We start from the raw sequence: 18,845 nt of genomic DNA, 5'->3' as shown, positions 1-18,845 counted from the left end.
GGGAAGAATTAAGATCTCTGGTGGACCCATGAAGGGTGCAGGAAGTGGCTGTGAGCCTGAAAGAGACCCCCGCCTCCCACAACTAGCATTGGGGCCCATGGGCTCCCACGCTCCATGGGTCTGGCGCCTGGAAGCCATGAAGAGGGGCTAGAGGGAAGGGATCTGGTAGCCCTTTCAACCAGTTCTTCTCGACCCTTTGATCTTTGTTATGAGATCACCGTCCTTGAGAGGTTCATGAGGGACACCAGCTGAAATCCTCCCCAGCAATTTGGCAAGACAGCCTCAAGCAGGGCTTGGGCAACACATCTCCTCTCTTGGGTTGTCACATGGTGTGGATCTGCCCCCCACTCCCCCCCCCGGGGCCGTCTCCACAAGAGGCAGTAGCCAAGAGGATCCGTCCATCTGTGACCAGCTTGCATGACATCAGCCGGGGGAGGGCAGGCAGGGAGTGAGTCTCTTTTTTGAATCCTCTCCGCCTGAAACTTTAGGCAGTGGAGAGGGACTGACGGCCACATCAATTATGCATTTTTTAAAAAACCCGACGGATAGGGAAAAACGAGAAAGGAGGAGGGCTGAGCACTCACGGCTTCCTTAATTACATTTAATTTCTCTGCCGAGGCAAAGGCAGAGGAAGGGGTGGGAGGGAATTGCAAGCTGCTGTCCACCAGCTGATCCGAAGAAGGAAGAGGAGTTAAGCTCTTTCCACTCTCTTGGAAGCATCCATGGCTCCTTCCGCCCTGGGGGTCTCCTTGCTCCTGCTTGCCGTGGCTTCCACGGTGCACAGCAAAGGTAAGAAACTCAAGCCAAAGTTGCGAGGGATGGGTTTGCCTGCCTTGTGCCTTGCGTCAAACGTCTGGAAGGATTTGCAGGAGTGGGGTCCGCGTACAGAGATGGCCGGGTCTTCCAGCTCGACAGCACACCTGCGCTTCAGAAGCTGAGGGATGTTGAAAAGAACGAGCCTTGAGGCTGGTGTGAAAGTGAATCCGTCGAGGGTTTCGGAGTTTGTGCTAAATATTCTTCGTCGTCATTAAAAAAAAAAAAGTGGCAACGATAAGGAAAATAAGTAAAAATCTTGCTATCCAGGATGGGTGTGGAAATGCTGCTCGCTCCCAAATTCAGAGATGGACTCTGGTCTGAAGAATGAGGAAGAAGGATTAGACCTATGAAGGAAGGGTGGGTGGCCTGGAGCAGAAATTCACCCTGAGGTCTCAATGTAGAGCTCCAGGTTCAGAGGTGTTCAGGCTTCCAAAGAAAAGATGCAGGAGACAAGTGAGGAGATGGGAATTGCTCTCCTGCCCAGGGATGGGCAGCCATTTGCTAGCCAGGCTTGGAAACAAGATGCTCTATAGACTTTTGGTTCCAACACTCTTGTAGATTCCTCAGAACCAAGATTCTTTCAAGGAAGCTCCTGGTGGAGGTGAAGAACAATCCCAAACATAGTTCTTTAGTGGTTGCAAATGTTAAGCCTAGATTCCTCATTGCTGCAAGAGGAACTCCCCATGGGGTCCTTGGTGCTTGGCTGTTTTCTGGCAGACCTTTAATCACCAAACTAAGTAACATCATCAGCGCTATCCCAAAGGCGCTTTTTTTCAAGAGGCAGCTGGACTTTCTGGTTTTTCTTTGAAGACGTTTCGCTTCTTATCCAAGAAGCTTCTTCAGCTCTGACTGGATGGTGGGGAATGGAAGGATTTATTAAATCATTTTAATAAATTATATCCTTCCATTCCCCTCCATCCAATCAGAGCTGAAGAAGCTTCTTGGATGTGAAGCGAAACATCTTCAAAGAAAAACCAGAAAGTCCAGTTGCCTCTTGAAAAAAGCACCTTTGGGACAACCAGGACCTGGAGGACTGAGAATCTCCATAGACATCATCATGTTTAGCATCCCGTTAATTGTCTTCTCCATTGTAAGCATTCTTTTGCATCTTTGGGAAGTTCTACACTGGTTGAAAACCATGCACCAATGAATAATGACACCATTTGTGAAACTAAAGTCTGAGACTAGTCTGGGACTCAGGAAAACAATCCTAAATTCCTTGTTGCTTGGAATGATGGGGGCTGAATCACTGGATGACACCAAGAGCACAGGGAACAGATGACTGCGTAGCTGTTCAAACTTCCTGTTTCCGTAGGCACCATGCGCTGGTGCTCCTAATGTTAATCTGTTAATTAAGAGCTTTTCATCTTGCTAAGCCACAAGAATCGTGAGGAGCTGGAAAATGCGAACAATTGGTGGACAATTGGGCTTATTTCATTGCCATCCTAAGACACATTTTGAGACACACAATTGCATCCCATATGTTTTTCTTTCTTTTGTCCAGAATGATCTTCCAGACAGGCAACAGTTTTCTATGTTCTCAGGGATCCAGGAATGATCCAGACATGTCACCTGTAAATCTTTTATCCTTGTCTTTAGGACTTTATCTTCCCATCACCAAGTGTCAATAGTCAACTCTAAAGCCGAGAGATGTTAGATGGCACACCAAACATTGATTTGATGGCACACCAAGCATTCTGGGATCAGGGCTACTCTGTTCACTCAGGAAGCCATGTTTCTTGGGAACGGAGCGAAATGGAAAACCGTGTCTTCACATTTGTCCCATCCCTCACAATGTGATCTCATCCTGTTGCATATGAAAACAATGGCAGTCCGGAGGGAGGAGTCAAGATGGCGACACACAAGCAGCTTCAGAGAGAAGCTTCCAGCTTGCAACAGGCCTTGCCGCTTCTTGGCTTAACCCAACGTATCACAATTGCCACCCAAGGGCAAGGAAAGAACTGGGGCCAGCCCCAGAACCCATACATCTAATCATGTGGCCCGTTGCTGCCCCGCAATCTGCCTCTTTGCCTTTTCCAGGGGTGAAAGGACTTGGTTTCCCAGCCATTATAAAGATCTAACTAAGGCTGGGGGTTCTTTATGGATCCCACTTCAGCAGAAATATGGGGGCAGAAGAGATGGTAAAGGTGCTAAGCAATGGAGGCAGAGACACCCCCCCTCAATCCTTCCAAAGATCAAAGTCTTCCTCCTGAGAAGGGGATCAGCTACTTTTGGCACTCTACCTGTAGACTCCAAGAGAAGGTCACACGTGTTGACTCAAGATCTTCCTGAATTGATGAAGCATATTTATCTGAGATGCCTATCGGTAGCCCAGAGGGAGGGAGGGAGGTCTCAGAGGGAGACCACAGCTGCAATATAAGGATATCTGCAAGAGGGACCTAAAGGCCCTGAGAATGGACATCAACAACTGGGAAACCTTGACCTCCGATCGTTCAGCTTGGAGGCTAAAGACGCAGCATGGCTTTCTCCAATTCGAAGAGACATTTGTTCGGCAGGCTGAGGCAAAGAGGTAGTCCCGGAACCAGTGAAATCTGGGGGCTGGGCAAGGGACAGAATGTATCTGTCCTCGGTGTGGAAGGGGTCGCCACTCTCGAATTGGCCTTTTTAGCCACACTAGATGCCGTTTTAGGATCTCTTTCCAGAGCAAGATACCAGAGTCTTTTGAGACTGGAGGATGCCAATACAATATTGGTAGCCCATAAAACTATTCCTTCTCCTTTATAATAATGGGGGTGCGGGGGGTGGGGGGGGTGAGGAGGTTGAAGGCATCCAAGAGCTGATCTTGGAGCCCGACTGGCTGTAGAATTGGCCACCTATCATTTGTATTTTCAAGGGTCACTGAGACAATAGCAAAAGCAGATCCTGCTGCACAGTTAGGGAGGGCGTCTGCTTGCTGCCGAATCCCCCCTAATTTGTTTTCCTGCTTCTCTTCTGCCCTCTCTGTTGTCTCGCCGTCCAGCTGGCCAGATGTGCTCGTGCACAAAACGAACTTGGAGGCATTAGGGATTGTGTGAAAAGGCAGAGGGGCCCTGCTTGAAAAGCCGCCTCGGAGCCTGCTTCCCCCAAGCCCTGGCAGATCTATTCCAATTAGGAGCTGCTTGGAAAGTGCGAATTGTGCCCAAGTGGTAGAAAGTCATGTACGAGAAGAGGCTTTGCAGAGAGCAGCTTCCTTGTTTGTCTTGCCTTCTCTCGTCTGGAGTTGCCTTGCAGGAGGAGGTTTGTCTCCGAAGCCACTGTTTTGCTGTTAGAGCTGGAAAAAAAAATTGTTTCTGGAAACTTGGAGGGCATCACAAGATTAGCCAAATATGGCATTTCAACAGGTTGCCCCATCATATCCTTCTGGGTGGAAAACATTCTCTCGAGATAAACTGTGTGGTTGTTTATGATTGTTTATCCCCATCTTCATCAAAACATATATAAGAAAGTCTGTGTTGTGATCTAGGCCCAAGTAGGTATTATTAGATGCAATCAGTTCAAAAACAACCAGATTTTATTAGAACAACTGAGAATTAACTCATTCTCAGTGTAGTTCAAACTAAATCAAAGCAAATTCTTCAGAACACAATTCTTCAGTCTTATCACCAACCTTGGCTTAATGAGCCAAACTGCCAAAGGCTTTTCGCGGAAAAAGTTCAAAAGCAGAAGATGCCAACAAGAAATAAATGCATCAAGACAAGGAGCAAACCTATCATCGTTGTTTTCCAACAAAGAGCCCAAACGCCGTTGCTGGTCTTTTAAGCATCATGGGAGGCGCCAATCATCTCTTGGACGTACTCCTGAGTCGTCCTCTTTGCTTGAGCTGGTCTTGCCTTCTGGCAGCTCTTCTCATGTATGCATTAGGAACAGGCTCCTGCTGTTCCTCTGCCTCACTACTGTCAGCCTCTGGAGGCTCCGGAGTCCATACCTCACTCCCCGATGGCCCTGGTCCCACCTCTGCCTCCAATGCAGAGCCCTCATCCAGGCCTTCCCCAGCCTCCAGGACTGGCCCATGTTTTCCTCAGCCTCATCGCTATCCGACTTCAATGCCAGCTCTGCAGGCTACTGGCGGACCACAGCAATCTGAAGAAATGCCCTGGACTTTGGCAGAAGATGTTCAGTCTTATATGCCAATAAATGAGCAAATTGGCTCCTGGTGAAAGGATATTGTTGGTGTCATAACTTGAGCTATACGGTAGCATGGATGGAAAGCAGAGCCGGCTGGACTGAGAATGTGGGGTGGGGAGGATATGGAACCTGGTCTTGGGAAAGGAGAAGACATGAGTCAGCCATGAATGGGTACTTGCAGAAAAGTTTATTTGGTCCTGAGAAAGAAGAAAAGGTGTGAGTGTCAGAAAAAAACTCAAAATAACTCCACCCAATTTTGGGTGGTATGTGAGATGGGGCAGAGAGGATTCTTTCAAGATTTCTGGAAGATCAACCGTGTCCGATTCTCAATGTGGCCTACCTCAAAGGGTTGATGGAAACCAGCAAAAGGCTCCCTGTTCAGGTAGCAGCCAAAAAGGAACTGAGACAACGAAGAAGGACCTGCAAAACACACCTGGGAAGGTTGTGGTGCTGCACAGCAGAGCATAACGTTAACAGAAGGCTTTAAGAAAAGATCGAGAATTAGATGCTGGAGGTGGAGGAGAGAAGGAGACCAAGAACACAGAAGGTTTTCAAGGATGGAAGAAGGCTCCCATCATGCTATGAATAAGAGCTAGAAGGCCACAGAGGGAATGCACTACTCTTAATCTTCTCATCGTTCCCACCACCCTTCTCCTCCCACTTATGCCTGTATGACTGTAACTTTGTGACTTGTATCCTTACAATTTATATTGATATTGATTGATTCCTGTTTGCGTATTTGTACCCTATGACTATCATTCAGTGTTGCACCTTAGAATTCTTGACGAATGTATCTTTTCTTTTATGTACACCGAGAGCCTATGCACCAAAGACAAATTCCTTGTGTGTCCAATCACACTTGGCCAATAAAAAATTCTATTCTATTCTATTCTATTCTATTCTATTCTATTCTATTCTAGGTGGGAAAGACGGGAAAATAACTCAAATAAAAATAAATCAGCAGCTCCTACAATGGCATGCTTGGTTTGTTTTGCAGTTTCCCAGAAAATACCCAACAAAGCATCCGGCTCAGGCAAGGCTGCCCTGCGCCAGCTCTCCGATTATTTATTTGCCAATTACAAGAAGGATGTCAGGCCGGTCTGGAACTGGAGGAAGACGACCAATGTGGCCCTCGACGTCATGATTTATGCTATTCTGAGCGTGGTAGGACCCCTCTCCTTCCTTGAGAAATCCCCCCTCCTTTTTTTTGCTTCCTTGGATACATGGGTGGGGAGCAGGTCACACTCCCCCCATCAGGGTTTAGTTCTAAGGGCCCCCCCCCCGAAAACCTCTGCACCTAGTCTTTATTATAATACACCATTTTGTTTTTAATGGACAATACAACTGTAACGTGTTTGGAATTGTAGGCATTTAAAGACTGAAAGCATCAAGATGTTGCCTCTGCTTTGTGTACATTCCTGGCTGCTGCGAAGCTGAAATTCAGAAACTGACCTCATAAACAGAATCATTATTTAGACTCAGGGCTGCTTCCTCTAACTGACAGCTGCTCGGAAAGCTCTCCGGTTGAGGTTTTCCTTCTTCCAAAGAAGCTGCTGGTTAGAAGTGCCAAGGACATGCTTTAAGATGGTCTTTTAGATACTTCTGCTTTTCCTAATTTAGTTAATCTGGTTATACAGCAGCTAAAGTGCTCCTGATGCTGGGCAATAAAACTGCACAATCATGATTAGTAGAAAGGTGATAGATAGATAGATAGATAGATAGATAGATAGATAGATAGATAGATAGATAGATAGATAGATAGATAGATGATGGACGGACGGGAGGGAGGGAGGGAGGGATACACAGACAGACCTTTAGATAAAGCCAATTCTCCAGGCTTGAGTTATGGGAAAAGTGGCAAAACCTGTCACCTTTCCTCCTTCCCAATCTTGGCTAGTTTTGCAATCAAACGTAGGGCCGAGCCATCCTTTCCAGTCCTTCAGCCTCAACTTTGTTTTTCTGCTTTCCACAGGATGAAAAAAACCAAGTCTTGACCACCTATATTTGGTACAGGCAGGTAAGGAAGCCAACTTCTCTCCGGACATTTGACTTTATCTCCTTCCTTGTTGGTTCTCCTTCCCTCCTCGTACGAAGTGTGGTTGGTTTAATCCAGTGGTAAAATCCAACTTTTTTTTACTACCAGTTCTGTGGGTATGGCTTGGTGGGCATGGCAGGGGAAGGATACTGCAAAATCCCCATTCCCACCCCACTCCTGGGGGAAGGATATTGGAAAATCCCCATTCCCACCCTACTCCTGGGGGAAGGATACTGCAAAATCCCCATTCCCACCCCACTCTAGGGCCAGCCAGAGGTGGGATTTGCTGGTTCTCTGAACTGCTCAAAATTTCCGCTTCCGGTTCTCCAGAACCTGCTGGATTTCACCCCTGGTTTAATCATGGATTGTTAACCTAATATTGTCCCACATGGTTCAGCATCTACTTCTGGGGGTAAACACGATATCTGCCGCCGTTTCTCATCCAACGTGCAGCATTGGATCGATGAATTCTTGAAGTGGAATCCACAGGACTTCGACAACATCACTCAGATGTCCGTCCCCACCGAAGCCATCTGGGTCCCAGATATCCTGATCAACGAATTGTAAGTCTGCAAAAGACTTCTTGGGCTCCCCTTCCCTGCCAAAGCTGTGGGTCAGGATGGGCTAGAGGGGAAACCAGGCAGTTTGGTTGCTCCTCCCTTCCCTTCCTTTTCCTTCCCTTCCCTTCCCTTCCCCTCCCTGGCACTGCGCTGCGCTTAGTATTCCCAGCTGTGCTTTTCCTTGGCTCGCAACCGGCTCCATCTTCTGCGTAGTGTACATTGCAGATGGAGAGAAGGCTGTGGAATTGGGATGGCTCCAGGAATGGGAAACTATAAACGGCCATAATTACCCTTCTTGGGCTGGGCGTTCTGAGGAAGTCTCTGTAGAGACAATGGAGGGGCAGCTGTGGAGCTGCCAAACTCCTCTGGAAAGAATCCGAGAAGGCATCTCTGGTGCCAACGGGCCTTCTAGTCCTGCTATTACCAGACCTTTGCAAAGAGGGCTAGAACAGTCCTTTGGGGAGGAGAGCTTCTTCTCCTCCCCCATCCCAGAGCAATCTATTAACGTCGAACGACTTCACTGGCCAACCCCCTTAGTTTTCTTAGAGCAACGCGGTGTACAGAAGCCACCAGGCACCCCAAATGTTCCCTGTTTGTTCGTTCTTGTTTCCTCTTCCTCCTGGTCTGAATTTTTTAACAGGCTCTTTTGCACGAATGAGAGAATGAGAGAAGCAGGCAGGTTGCGAAACAGAGTTGTTTTCCTTGGAGGTCCCGTTGCTCGAGGGAATCCATTCTCTGCCTTGGACAACCTGATCTTGGAAATCTTCCAGGGTCAATCAGCATTTAGGAATTTGCCTATAAGTTAGTCAGAGGTCTCCAATCTTGGCAACTTTAAGCCTGGAGGACTTCAACAGAATTCTGGGAGTTGAAGTCCTCCAGGCTTAAAGTTGCCAAGGTTGGAGACCCCTGAGTTAGACCATCGGGGGAGCTTTTTCCTTGAGTTCCTTTTTCCCCCTCTTCGGTTTCCTGCAGTGTGGATGTGGGCAAATCCCCGGAAATCCCCTACGTCTACATCCTCTATAATGGGGAGGTGAGGAATCTCAAGCCTGTCCAAGTAGTGACCGCCTGCAGCCTGGACATCTACAACTTCCCCTTCGATGTACAGAACTGTTCTCTGACCTTCACCAGTTGGCTGCATAACAGTAGGTCGCAAGCTGTATTGATGGGTTCTTGGGGACCTCCTGGATGCCGGGGGTGGGGTGGGGGGACGGGGACGGGGGGAACAAACCGTCTCTACAGTCCAACTAGAGAAAGTCAAACTGGTGTCTACTACCTCTGGTAGCTGCCAATATCTTCTTTCCAACCTAAGCAATCTCTTGTGTCTGCGCCCCCCGATCCGGGCCTGCTGCCAGAAAGTGACTTGGACAGTGAGGGGGAAGGGCGGTCAGGACTTACCTCAGGAGCACCGGCTTGCCTGACTCAGCTCCAGGAGCCAGAAACAGGCCAGGTGGAAGAGATAACGAGGCCTCCATCCCCTGACTCTTTCCCCGCCCCCCCAGGCCACGCCTGCAGACCCAGCTGACGGCAATCAGGCTTGGTTTTGTAGGCAGGAGAAGAGGGAACAACAGAAGCAGGGGTGGGGCAGGCCTAGGAAGTGCTGAGTCATGGAGCCACACCCCACAGGATATAAAAGGCAGCCAGAGCTGCTGTGTCTCTTTGTAACAGGCAAATCCACTGATTAAGAGCTGAAGTTTGTTTCTAGGTGACTCACCAGCGTCGTGGAAGATAACGGAGGCTCTTGGCAGACGCTGGCTCTTCTGCTGCCAGAGCTGATAGTGACGGCTAATTAAGCCGTCATTCGGACGGAGGCGAGGGAGGACAGAACACAATTCTTTGGACTACGGAGAACTAGTCTAGCAATGGCCGTTCTCCATCGTAGCTTGATGGGATTCCGCCATGAGAAGCCACCTGCCCTTTTGCTCAGTGAGAAAATCCCTGGAGAATTTGTTTGTTGTTGTTGTTGAGGGCATCTTCCTTCTTGTTGGCCTTCCTTTGGGAGGATCCAATGCGGAAAAGAGTCTAGTTTCAAGATTCAAATTGTCACCATAGAACCATTAGAAAAAGAATCATGTGTGGTCACAGATTGAATTGGCTTAAAAATGGGTTGGCTACAGGCCGTTTGTCTGTTTTGTTTTTCAGGATTTTCATGACTGTTGTAACAAAACTTTGCTATGTTGCCAGGGAACTCAGGTGACCTGAGAAAGGAGTCCAGTCAGGCTCTCTGCGACGGGTTTTCCTGAACACAGCACCTGGATTCACACAACACACTAAAACCTAAATCTGGGTTACATGTTGGCTACTTTCTCATAACTGGCTATGAAACTGTGGTTCACACCAGGGGTGAAATGTAAAAGTTGTTACTACCGGTTCTGTGGGCGTGGCTTGGTGGGGGAGGGGTAATGTGACTGGGTGGGCGTGGCCAACATTTTTTTTAAAATTATAAAAGCATTTTTTCTGCAACCTCTTTGGCCGAAGAGGTTGTAGAAAAAATGCTTTTAAAAGGCTCTGACAATTCCAGCTTTGTTGCCTGATCGTCAGAGGCTTTTGTTTTCTTTTAAAAGTATTTTTTTTGCCTATAAAAGAAAAAAAAAAGCCTCTGACGATCAGGCAACTCAGCTGGGGTCGCCAGAGGAGCCTTTCAAAAGCATTTTTTCTACAGCCTCTTCGGCCAAAGAGGTTGTGAAAAAAATGCTTTTAAAAGGCTCTGACAATCCCAGCTGAGTTGTGTGATCATCAGAGGCTTTTTTTTAACTTTTAAAAGCATTTTTTCAGCTGAAGAAAAAATGCTTTTAAAAGTTAAAAAAAAAACCTCTGATGATCACGTGGCTCAGCTGGGCATGCGGGGGGGGGGGGGATTTTTTCTACCAGTTCTCCGAACCACCCGCTGCCATTGCTACCAGATCGGGCGATCCGGTCCAAAGCAGGAGCATTTCACCCCTGCCCTGCACCCTGTTTAAGTCAACTGTTGGTTTTTCACCAACCCAGCAGTCTGTTGCTAGGGGCGCAAAGAAGCACTCTTCTTCGGCATCCTTTTCCATTTCTTTATCCTCAGTACGAGACATCAACCTCTCCTTGTGGAGGACCCCGGAGGAGGTGAAAAATGACCGGAGCGTCTTCATGAACCAGGGCGAGTGGGAACTTCTTCACGTGCTCAGCCAGTTTCGAGAGTTCAGTGTTGGGGACAATGATTACTACGCAGAGATGAAGTTCTTTGTAAGTGGCTGGGGTGGGCATTGGAGGGGAACCTGAACCGGGTGCCAGGCACAGCACTGGCACAGCAACTGCTCCAAAGAATGGAGGCGGGAGGATAAGATGGGATCTCAAAAAGAACTTATAGCCGCCTGATCAGATACAGTAATTATAGCACCGTTTATGGGCAGCCATCCTTCTCATGGCCTAGAACCGTGATGGCGAACCTATGTCATGAGTGCTAGAGATGGCACACAGAGCCCTCGCTGTGGGCACCTGCGCTGTCACCAACTGCTCTTATGGGTTCCATTGTGCACATGCATGTTGGCCAGCTGGTCTGGCGTCCAGGAGCACCGGCCAGCTGCTCTGTTCTGGGTTCCGGCGTGCACCTGGGCAACGGCCGGCTGGTCTTCGGCACGCATGCGTGCACCGGAACCCAGAACCCAGCAGCTGGCCAGGGCACATGCACGCCAGACCAGCTGCTCGCTTCTGGGTTCTGGTGCTCCAGCATGCGCGCACGCTCCAGTTTCAGCATTCGGTGCCAAAAAGGTTAGCCGCCACTGGCCTAGAAGCTGCAGCTGGAGTGGTGTATGAATAAAATAGCTGCTGATCTTTCTGAGCCAGTCTGAAAGTTTTGCCTTTGGGCCTTTCCGTCTCTGGAGAACATCCAAAGCTTCCAGATCTCTCTTTCTGTCCTAACAGGTGGTCATCCGGAGGCGCCCCCTTTTCTATGCTGTCAGCCTGCTGCTCCCCAGCGTTTTTCTAATGGTCATGGATATTGTGGGCTTCTACCTGCCCCCCGATAGCGGGGAAAGAGTCTCATTCAAGATCACCCTCCTTCTTGGCTACTCAGTTTTCCTAATCATTGTATCCGACACTCTGCCTGCGACTGCTATCGGGACCCCCCTTATAGGTATGAAAGCAATGGCAACAGCAATAGCACGTAGACTTCCATACTGCCCCGTAGTGCTTCATAGCACTCTCTGGGTGGTTTTCAAAGTCAGCGTATGGTCCCCCCAACAATCTGGGTCCTCATCTTACCAACCTCAGAAGGATTGAAGGCTGAGTCAACCTTGAGTCCCGACAGAATTGAACTCCAGATTGTAGACAGGAGTTGGACTGCAATCCTGCGTTCTAACCCCTGGGCCACCAGAGTTCCTAATATCCTTCTGGTCTTTGCTGGGATATGATAACTTAGTGGGGACATTCAGTCAGGTTGAGGAAAAGAAGAAACCCTTCTGAGATCTGCAGTGGCCAGATGCGATCCAAGAGGACCATCCAACTGGCTTGTAGAAAATGCCCTCTGATTTCCTTTAGGAAGCAGTGCTGGGAATGAATGGCTAAGACCAGGAGAATTCACACGTAATGCACATCCGGGACTCAACACCTTGCCTAAGCTGAAATCTAAAATCAACTGAGGAGAAGGCTGGAACAGATGAGGATAAAAAGCAACTAGGATTTTTGATATGAGCAACAGAGAACTTTGAGGTAGAAATGAGGGTTTGCTGAAGCCTCTGCTCTGCTCCTGCAGGTATCTATTTTGTGGTCTGCATGGCCTTGCTGGTGATCAGTTTGACAGAGACCATCCTCATTGTACGCCTGGTGCACAAGCAGGACCTTCAGCCCCATGTTCCTGACTGGGTGAAGCGCTGGGTTCTAGAGCGGGCCACCATCCTGCTCTGCATCCAAGACAGGAAAGCGTTTCGCCCCATCTGCACTCAAAGCTCAAACATCTCCAGGAACATGGAGAATAACGACAGCACAGGTGAGGAGTCCCCAATCACGGCCTGATCATTCAGCCCCCTGCTATGGGAGTCAGATTGCATTAAGCCACCATTTGTCAAAAACACCACAACTGGCTGGGTTTGCACAAGGTACAGTTTTGTGTACGGTGTAAACCTAGTTAGAGGTAGTCCTTGACTTACAACAGTTCATACAGTGACCGAAGATACAATGGCATTGGAAAAAATGACTTATGACCGTTGCAGCATTCCCATGGTTACATGATTTACAATTCAGATGCTTGACAATTGGCTCACATTTATGTTGGCTGCAGTGACCCAGGGCAATGGTGAAATCCAATTTTTTTCACTAGCGGTTCTGTGGGTGTGGCTTGGTGAGCGTGGCAAGGGAAGGATACTGCAAAATCTCCATTCCTACCCCACTCTGGGGCCAGCCAGAGGTGGTATTTGCCGGTTCTCCGAACTACTCAAAATTTCCGCTACCAGTTCACCAGAACCTGTCAGAACCTGCTGAATTTCACCCCTCACCCAGGGTCATGTGATCCCCTTTTAAAACCTTCTGATATGCAAAAGTCAGCGGGGAAATCCGATTTATTTAACAACCGTGTTACTAGTTCAAGAACTGCAGTGATTCACGTAATGAATTTCTCGCCTAGCAACATAAATTTTGGGCTCAGTTGTGTTCCTAAATTGAGGACTCCCTGTATATTGGATTGAATATTTCTCTTTGGCAGAGAGAGATTTTGCTTTATGAGCCTTGAAGGTTCATGATGGGCTAAGCAAAGCACTGAGCCTCCTTTTCAGCATGCAGGGAGGGTCCCCAATGCATCCTCTGGGTCCCCGATGCAGCCTTACCAATTTCCGTCTCCATCCACTTCCTCCAGCCAAGTTGAACCACTACAGCTGTGATGCTCCTCGTGACTACGAAGGCAGAACCAGCGACGCAGCAGCCCCGCTGCAGGGCCAGAGCCCAGAGTCAGTGGGGCACATCCTGCATGAGATCGCAGCCATCCGCCAGTTCCTGGAGAAGCGAGATGAATTCCGGGATATCGCCCGCGAGTGGCTGCAGGTGGGCTACGTTCTGGATGTCCTCCTCTTCCGTGCCTACTTGGTGGCGGTGTTGGCCTACAGCATCACCCTTGGCACACTCTGGTCTATCTGGCAGTATGCCTGAGGCACCAGCCTTACCAGGGAAGGGCTCAGCAGACCACGCGCCACTGATTCTCAATTTAGGCATGAATATTGGTTCAACTTTCAGGTTCCCCATAACCATAACCTATCTGCTGAGGAGAGACTACCAGTTATTCTAAACCTCTTTCTCCCAGGTTTTCACAATTCGGGGTATATATTTTTTTTAGTTAGGTTTTTCTAAGGACTTTATGTCCCTTGCATCTTCTTGTGTCTTTCTCTGTGTAATCTCTTTAAGAAGGGAAATTTTGGTCCCTGGGAACTATTTCTTTTTCAGAGAATTTCAATCCTAAGATGGGTAATAGAAAGTTTAAATGTGTTCTAAAGTTGTGTTCAACAGCATTTATATTCTGCGTGGCTATTTGCACTAATATTGTCAATTGGCTTGTCTGTAAAATGGGCAGCTGCTTTACTTGCTGCGCTCCTATCTGTTCTACAATAAACAGAATTAAACTGAACACATCCAAGAACTGTGGACCTGATTGCTTAGCTTATAAACGAAGAATCCGAGAAGGCTTCTCTGTTGAGTATCTAGCAGAGGTAAATTGTTGCAGCTGTTCTTAAAGAGAGCATTGATTCGAGTGGAAATAAAATGCTTATTTAAATGGCTAATTTAAAGAATTACCTTCAGAATTGTAAACCGCCCAGAGTCGCTTGGCTGAGATGGGCATCTATAGAAGTTGCATGAATAAATAAGCAAACTGATAAATAAACAATCTTGAACAAGGTTGAATATTTTGAAAGGAACAATGAGAAAGAGAGAAAATATTTCAAAAAGGAAGAAGGCCTGAAGCTGCTTTGGGGTGAGGGAGGTGGAAAATGTCTGTCTGCTTTGTGCTAGAGCAAACTCTGTTGAAATTAATACAGCAATTTCGATAATTTCCTGGAATTTGGGATTACATTTGACCACTGAAACTATTTATCCTCCCATTCTGAAAGTCCATCAGCATATCCACTGCCAATCTTAACAGAATAACAGACCTGGAAAGGACCTTGGAGCAATGGTGAAATCTGAACCGGTTTACTACCGCTTTGCTGGCTGCGCATGAGCACTGCACGCGCCCATGTGCAGTGCACACCACGCACCAAATGCAAGCTGCGCGCACGTGCAAATTGCCTGCCAAAAGGAGGCATGAGGTAAGTAGAACAGCATGCGGGGAGGGGTGGGTGATCAGCTGTGGTACGCGATCTATTTTGTTACTTTTAAAAGCATTTTTTTAAAAACCTATTCGGATGACTAGGTTGCAAAAAAATGTTTTTAAAAGTAAAAAAAGGCTCTGACCATCAGGCAGCTCAGCTGGGATCGTCAGAGCCTTTTATTTACCTTTTGTAAAAAAAATGCTTTTAAAAGTAAAAAAAATGGCTCTGACGATCACGGGGCTCAGCTGTGATTGTCAGAGCCTTTTTTAAAAAACCTTTTAAAAGCATTTTTTAAAAGAAGCAGCAAGCGGGGAAGTGGGCAACCAGGCATTGGGTGGGCATGGGCGAGGGGGCCCAGGGATTTTTGCTACTGGTTCTCTGAACCACCCGCCGCCATCACTACCAGATCAGCTGATCCAGTCCAAATTGGAAGCATTTCACCCCTGCCTTGGAAGTCTAACCCCCTGCTCAGCCAGGAAGCCCTAGACCATCCCAGACCAGTGGCTGTCCAGCCTCTTCTTAAAAACCTCTAGTATTGGAGCACCCAGAACTTCTGGAGGCAAATTGTTCCACTGGTTAATTGGTCTCACTATCAGGAAATTTCTCCTTAGTTCTAGGTTGCTTCTCTCCTTGATTGATTTGCATCCGTTGCTTCTTGTCCATTGTTGATTAGTTCCCAATCCATTGCTTCTTTCTTCCTTACAAGATGCAGCAGTTGAAGATTCAGGGAGGAACTGGCAACTTTGATATTAAAAAGTTTGTGTAAGCTAACCTCACACACAAGAGAACAGAACGACATCCACCCCATATATAGTATCACCCAATCCCCTCTGGCTTTATATACATTTCCTCAAGTCAGAAGTTTATGGCTCCATTTATATTTATGTTCAGCACCATGGACAGAGCAAGTGGATTTGCCGCATGGCAGGAAACTGCTCCTCATCCTTAAAAAAAAAAAAAACTTCCAGAAACTAAAGTTGATAGGTACCGGAGCATCTCTCCCTCCGCGTGTTGCTAAGCAGGAGGGTAAAAGCCACGTGTGAACTTCACAAAACTCAAGAGGAGGAAAATTAGAGAAAAATAAATGCCTCATTCTGCATGGAAGGATCAGAAACAGGAACTGGGCTCTCTAAGGACTCACCAGCCACACTTCTGCCTATCTACCACTTGACAAATATTAGAGCAAGTGTCTATGGAGATTCTCAGTCATCCAGGTCCTGGTTGTCCCAAAGGTGCTTTTTCAAGAGGCAACAGGACCTTCTGGACCTGAAAGTCCAGTTGCCTCTGGAAAAAGCACCTTTGGGATGTTAGACCAAGCTTTAATGCATCTCAGCCATTTGTCATTCATGCCAAAAGACACTTCTATTTGGCAAGACGTAAGAAATAGGCAGAATATTCTCCCAGCTCCTGGCTTTCTCTTGGGTGGCAAACATTTTCTCAGATTCACCCTATAGAAACCATCCATAGGATGTCAACTTCTGGTCAATGTGAACTTCACATTTTGTCTAACTTAGAAGAGCCTCACCAACCAGGTGCCCTTCAGAGCTGGGTTTCAGCAGGTTCTGACCAGTTCTGGAGAACCAGTAGCGGAAATTTTGAGTAGTTCGGAGAACCAGTAAATACCACCTCTGACTGGCCCCACTGTCATCTATTCTCTGCCTCCCAAGTCCCAGCTGATCGGGAGGAAATGGGGATTTTGCAGTATCCTTCCCCTGGAATGGGGTGGGAATGGAGATTTTACAGTATCCTTTTTCTGCCATGCCCACCAAGCCACGTCCACAGAACAGATAATAAAAAAATTTGAAACCCATCACTGGTGCCCTTCCTCTGTTTTGGACATTGATTCCAGAATCCCTAACTCTCGTGCATGACTAGAGATTCTGGCAGTCGGTTCAAGGCTTTGGTATTGAGTAATTCTCCTGGGATATGTGACAAACAAGCCTCTGAAGAACAACAGCTTACAAACCGTCATCCAAGCATCCATCTGTTTGGGAAGCGAATGCAAGTCACATCCAACTGTTTCTCACAATCAGTTCTTCACCAAAGTGGATCTTTCAGTCCCTCCCCATTTTGCATTCACCCAGAAGGTCAGGCCTCCAGCTGAAACATGCATCAGCTGAAAAATGAAGGATGGTGAGTTTGCCAGGACCTGTCAGGAGGAAGACGTTCAAAATGCACCACCAACAGATGCCGAGGAAGGGAAATTTGTCACAAGCTGCAGGTGTCCTATATGCCCTGCCAGGGAATGCAGCTTTAGCAACCTATTCATACTGGCCAATATTTTTATAGGCACCAGTTGACTGCATGGAAGTCCTGGCAGGGTGAGCTTCTGCTAAAATATCTCCTGGCAGCTACTATTTTGATCATGCAACATTTTTAGCCTGAAGACCAGGGACTGCATTCCAATGCAGGGGTGGAATTAAGTCCAACTCAGAATTGGATTCATTTTAATTGAAATTGAATTAAAACACAATCACATTTCAGTTAATACAATTACCTGCCATGTATTGTGTTCCTTTTCTTCTGCCTCACAAATTAGATCTTCCGACAGAATTGCTGGGCTGCTTCCAAGGCCTTGTGGCAGGTACCCTAGAACCGAAGTTGTGCCTTTCAAAACAGCGCCTACCCTTCCTTGTGAAGCGGATGGGCTTGCTGTCATCCCTATGAAAAGCACTGAGAGTCTCTGGGAGTATGCTAAGACTGAGGTTCTCAAACCCACAATCAATTCAATGCTATACTTCCAATACACTTAGTGTGTGTACCTGAATAGTGCAATCTTCTCCACAGTTACAGTTCAACTGATCTTTGTGTCATTGATAGTTCAGCTTGTGGTCTTCATACATTGGATATCAAGAAGAGCTCGTTTCTCTGAAGGGATTCTGTATTCCACAGTCAACCCTCCATGAATAAACTAGATTTTCAACAGGAAGGGGGAGTCAGTAGTACAGGATGTGAAGTGGATATGGAATTTTACCTGAAATGAATCAAAAATCAGTGCATCAAAAAGTATAAATGTGCCTTTTAAGAGTGGGAAGAAATTGGTCCTTTGGTCTAATCTTGAGTCACACGGGCTAAATGGCCTTCCAGAAGATGGCACAGCTTGAATCTGGAACCGTCCGCATGTAAAATGTAAGTACTTTTACTACTCAGCAATGATTCTTCCCCACATAATTTTTTTAAATAAATAAATAAATCACACTCTTATGGATAGGTTTGGAAGACTTTTCAGATGGTTGAGTTTTGCCTCATTCTGGCAAATATCTGACTTACAGGAACCCTTCCAGATGACTGGCAAGTGGGGACTGGGTTAGTGCCAGTGTGGGGTCTCGGCACTGGGGGTCCTGCAGTAATGTACTGATGATCTGTAAGTGGCTGGCTATTGATGAGGTGTCCTGTTAAAGAGTTAGTAAGACACTAAATCAGCCCCATTGATCCTAGCGAGATCGATGTTGCTACAGACCTGATCACTACAATGGGCAATTAACAACCACTGGAATGAGCTGCCTTCATGTAACATCAAATGCTTCAACAGACAAATCCAATCGACACATCGATCTGGTACTTCCTGGTGCTGTGACGAGGTGTGCGTGTGTGCACATATACCATATACAGTGTTTCAAGAAATGAATGCGTTGGCACTCCAGTGTCTGAGACACACTCGTGCCTGTAGGCTGGGTTCCCATATCTAAACCCATTGAACCAAACACGAGTCTATTCGCATAACATGCTACACCCATACCTGGCTCAATAGTAGTGATTGTGAGAGGGATCTTGGAGTCCTAGTGGACAATCACTTAAATAGGAGCCAGCCGTGTGCGGCAGCTGCCAAAAAAGCCAACACAGTTCTAGGCTGCATTAACCAAGGGATAGAATCAAGATTAATACCACTTTATAAGGCCTTGGTAAGGATATGCTTGGAATATTGCAGCCAGTATTAAATGTAAAAAAGATGTGGAGACCCTAGAAAGAGTGCAGAGAAGAATAACAAAGATGATTAGGGGACTGGAGGTTAAAACATATGAAGAACGGTTGCTGGAATTGGGTATGTCT

The 18,845-nt window shown here is 47.1% G+C and overlaps 1 protein-coding gene across 1 annotated transcript; it reads left to right on the top strand.

The window, feature by feature from the left end:
• Window positions 1-6,919: 6,919 nt before the first annotated feature.
• LOC131203819 (5-hydroxytryptamine receptor 3A-like) lies at window positions 6,920-14,174 on the top strand. Its single transcript, XM_058194458.1, has 7 exons — window positions 6,920-6,958; window positions 7,374-7,539; window positions 8,509-8,678; window positions 10,589-10,749; window positions 11,428-11,638; window positions 12,257-12,490; window positions 13,352-14,174. Exons 2-7 carry the CDS (start codon window positions 7,487-7,489, stop codon window positions 13,639-13,641), a joined length of 1,119 nt encoding a protein of 372 aa, XP_058050441.1. The 5' UTR covers window positions 6,920-6,958; window positions 7,374-7,486; the 3' UTR covers window positions 13,642-14,174.
• The last annotated feature ends 4,671 nt before the right edge of the window (window positions 14,175-18,845 follow it).

This window comes from Ahaetulla prasina, chromosome 9, assembly GCF_028640845.1.
Source record: "Ahaetulla prasina isolate Xishuangbanna chromosome 9, ASM2864084v1, whole genome shotgun sequence".
Taxonomy (NCBI): Eukaryota; Metazoa; Chordata; class Lepidosauria; order Squamata; family Colubridae; genus Ahaetulla; species Ahaetulla prasina.
This window is presented reverse-complemented; position numbering and strand designations above follow the sequence as displayed.

Excerpts from the sequence above, each read along its gene's own strand:
- LOC131203819 (XM_058194458.1), top strand. The coding sequence starts at position 7,487 with ATGTCCGTCCCCACCGAAGCCATCTGGGTCCCAGATATCCTGATCAAC. Across the intron at positions 7,540-8,508 it reads GATATCCTGATCAACGAATT|TGTGGATGTGGGCAAATCCC; the intron begins GTAAGTCTGCAA and ends GGTTTCCTGCAG. Across the intron at positions 11,639-12,256 it reads TATCGGGACCCCCCTTATAG|GTATCTATTTTGTGGTCTGC; the intron begins GTATGAAAGCAA and ends CTGCTCCTGCAG.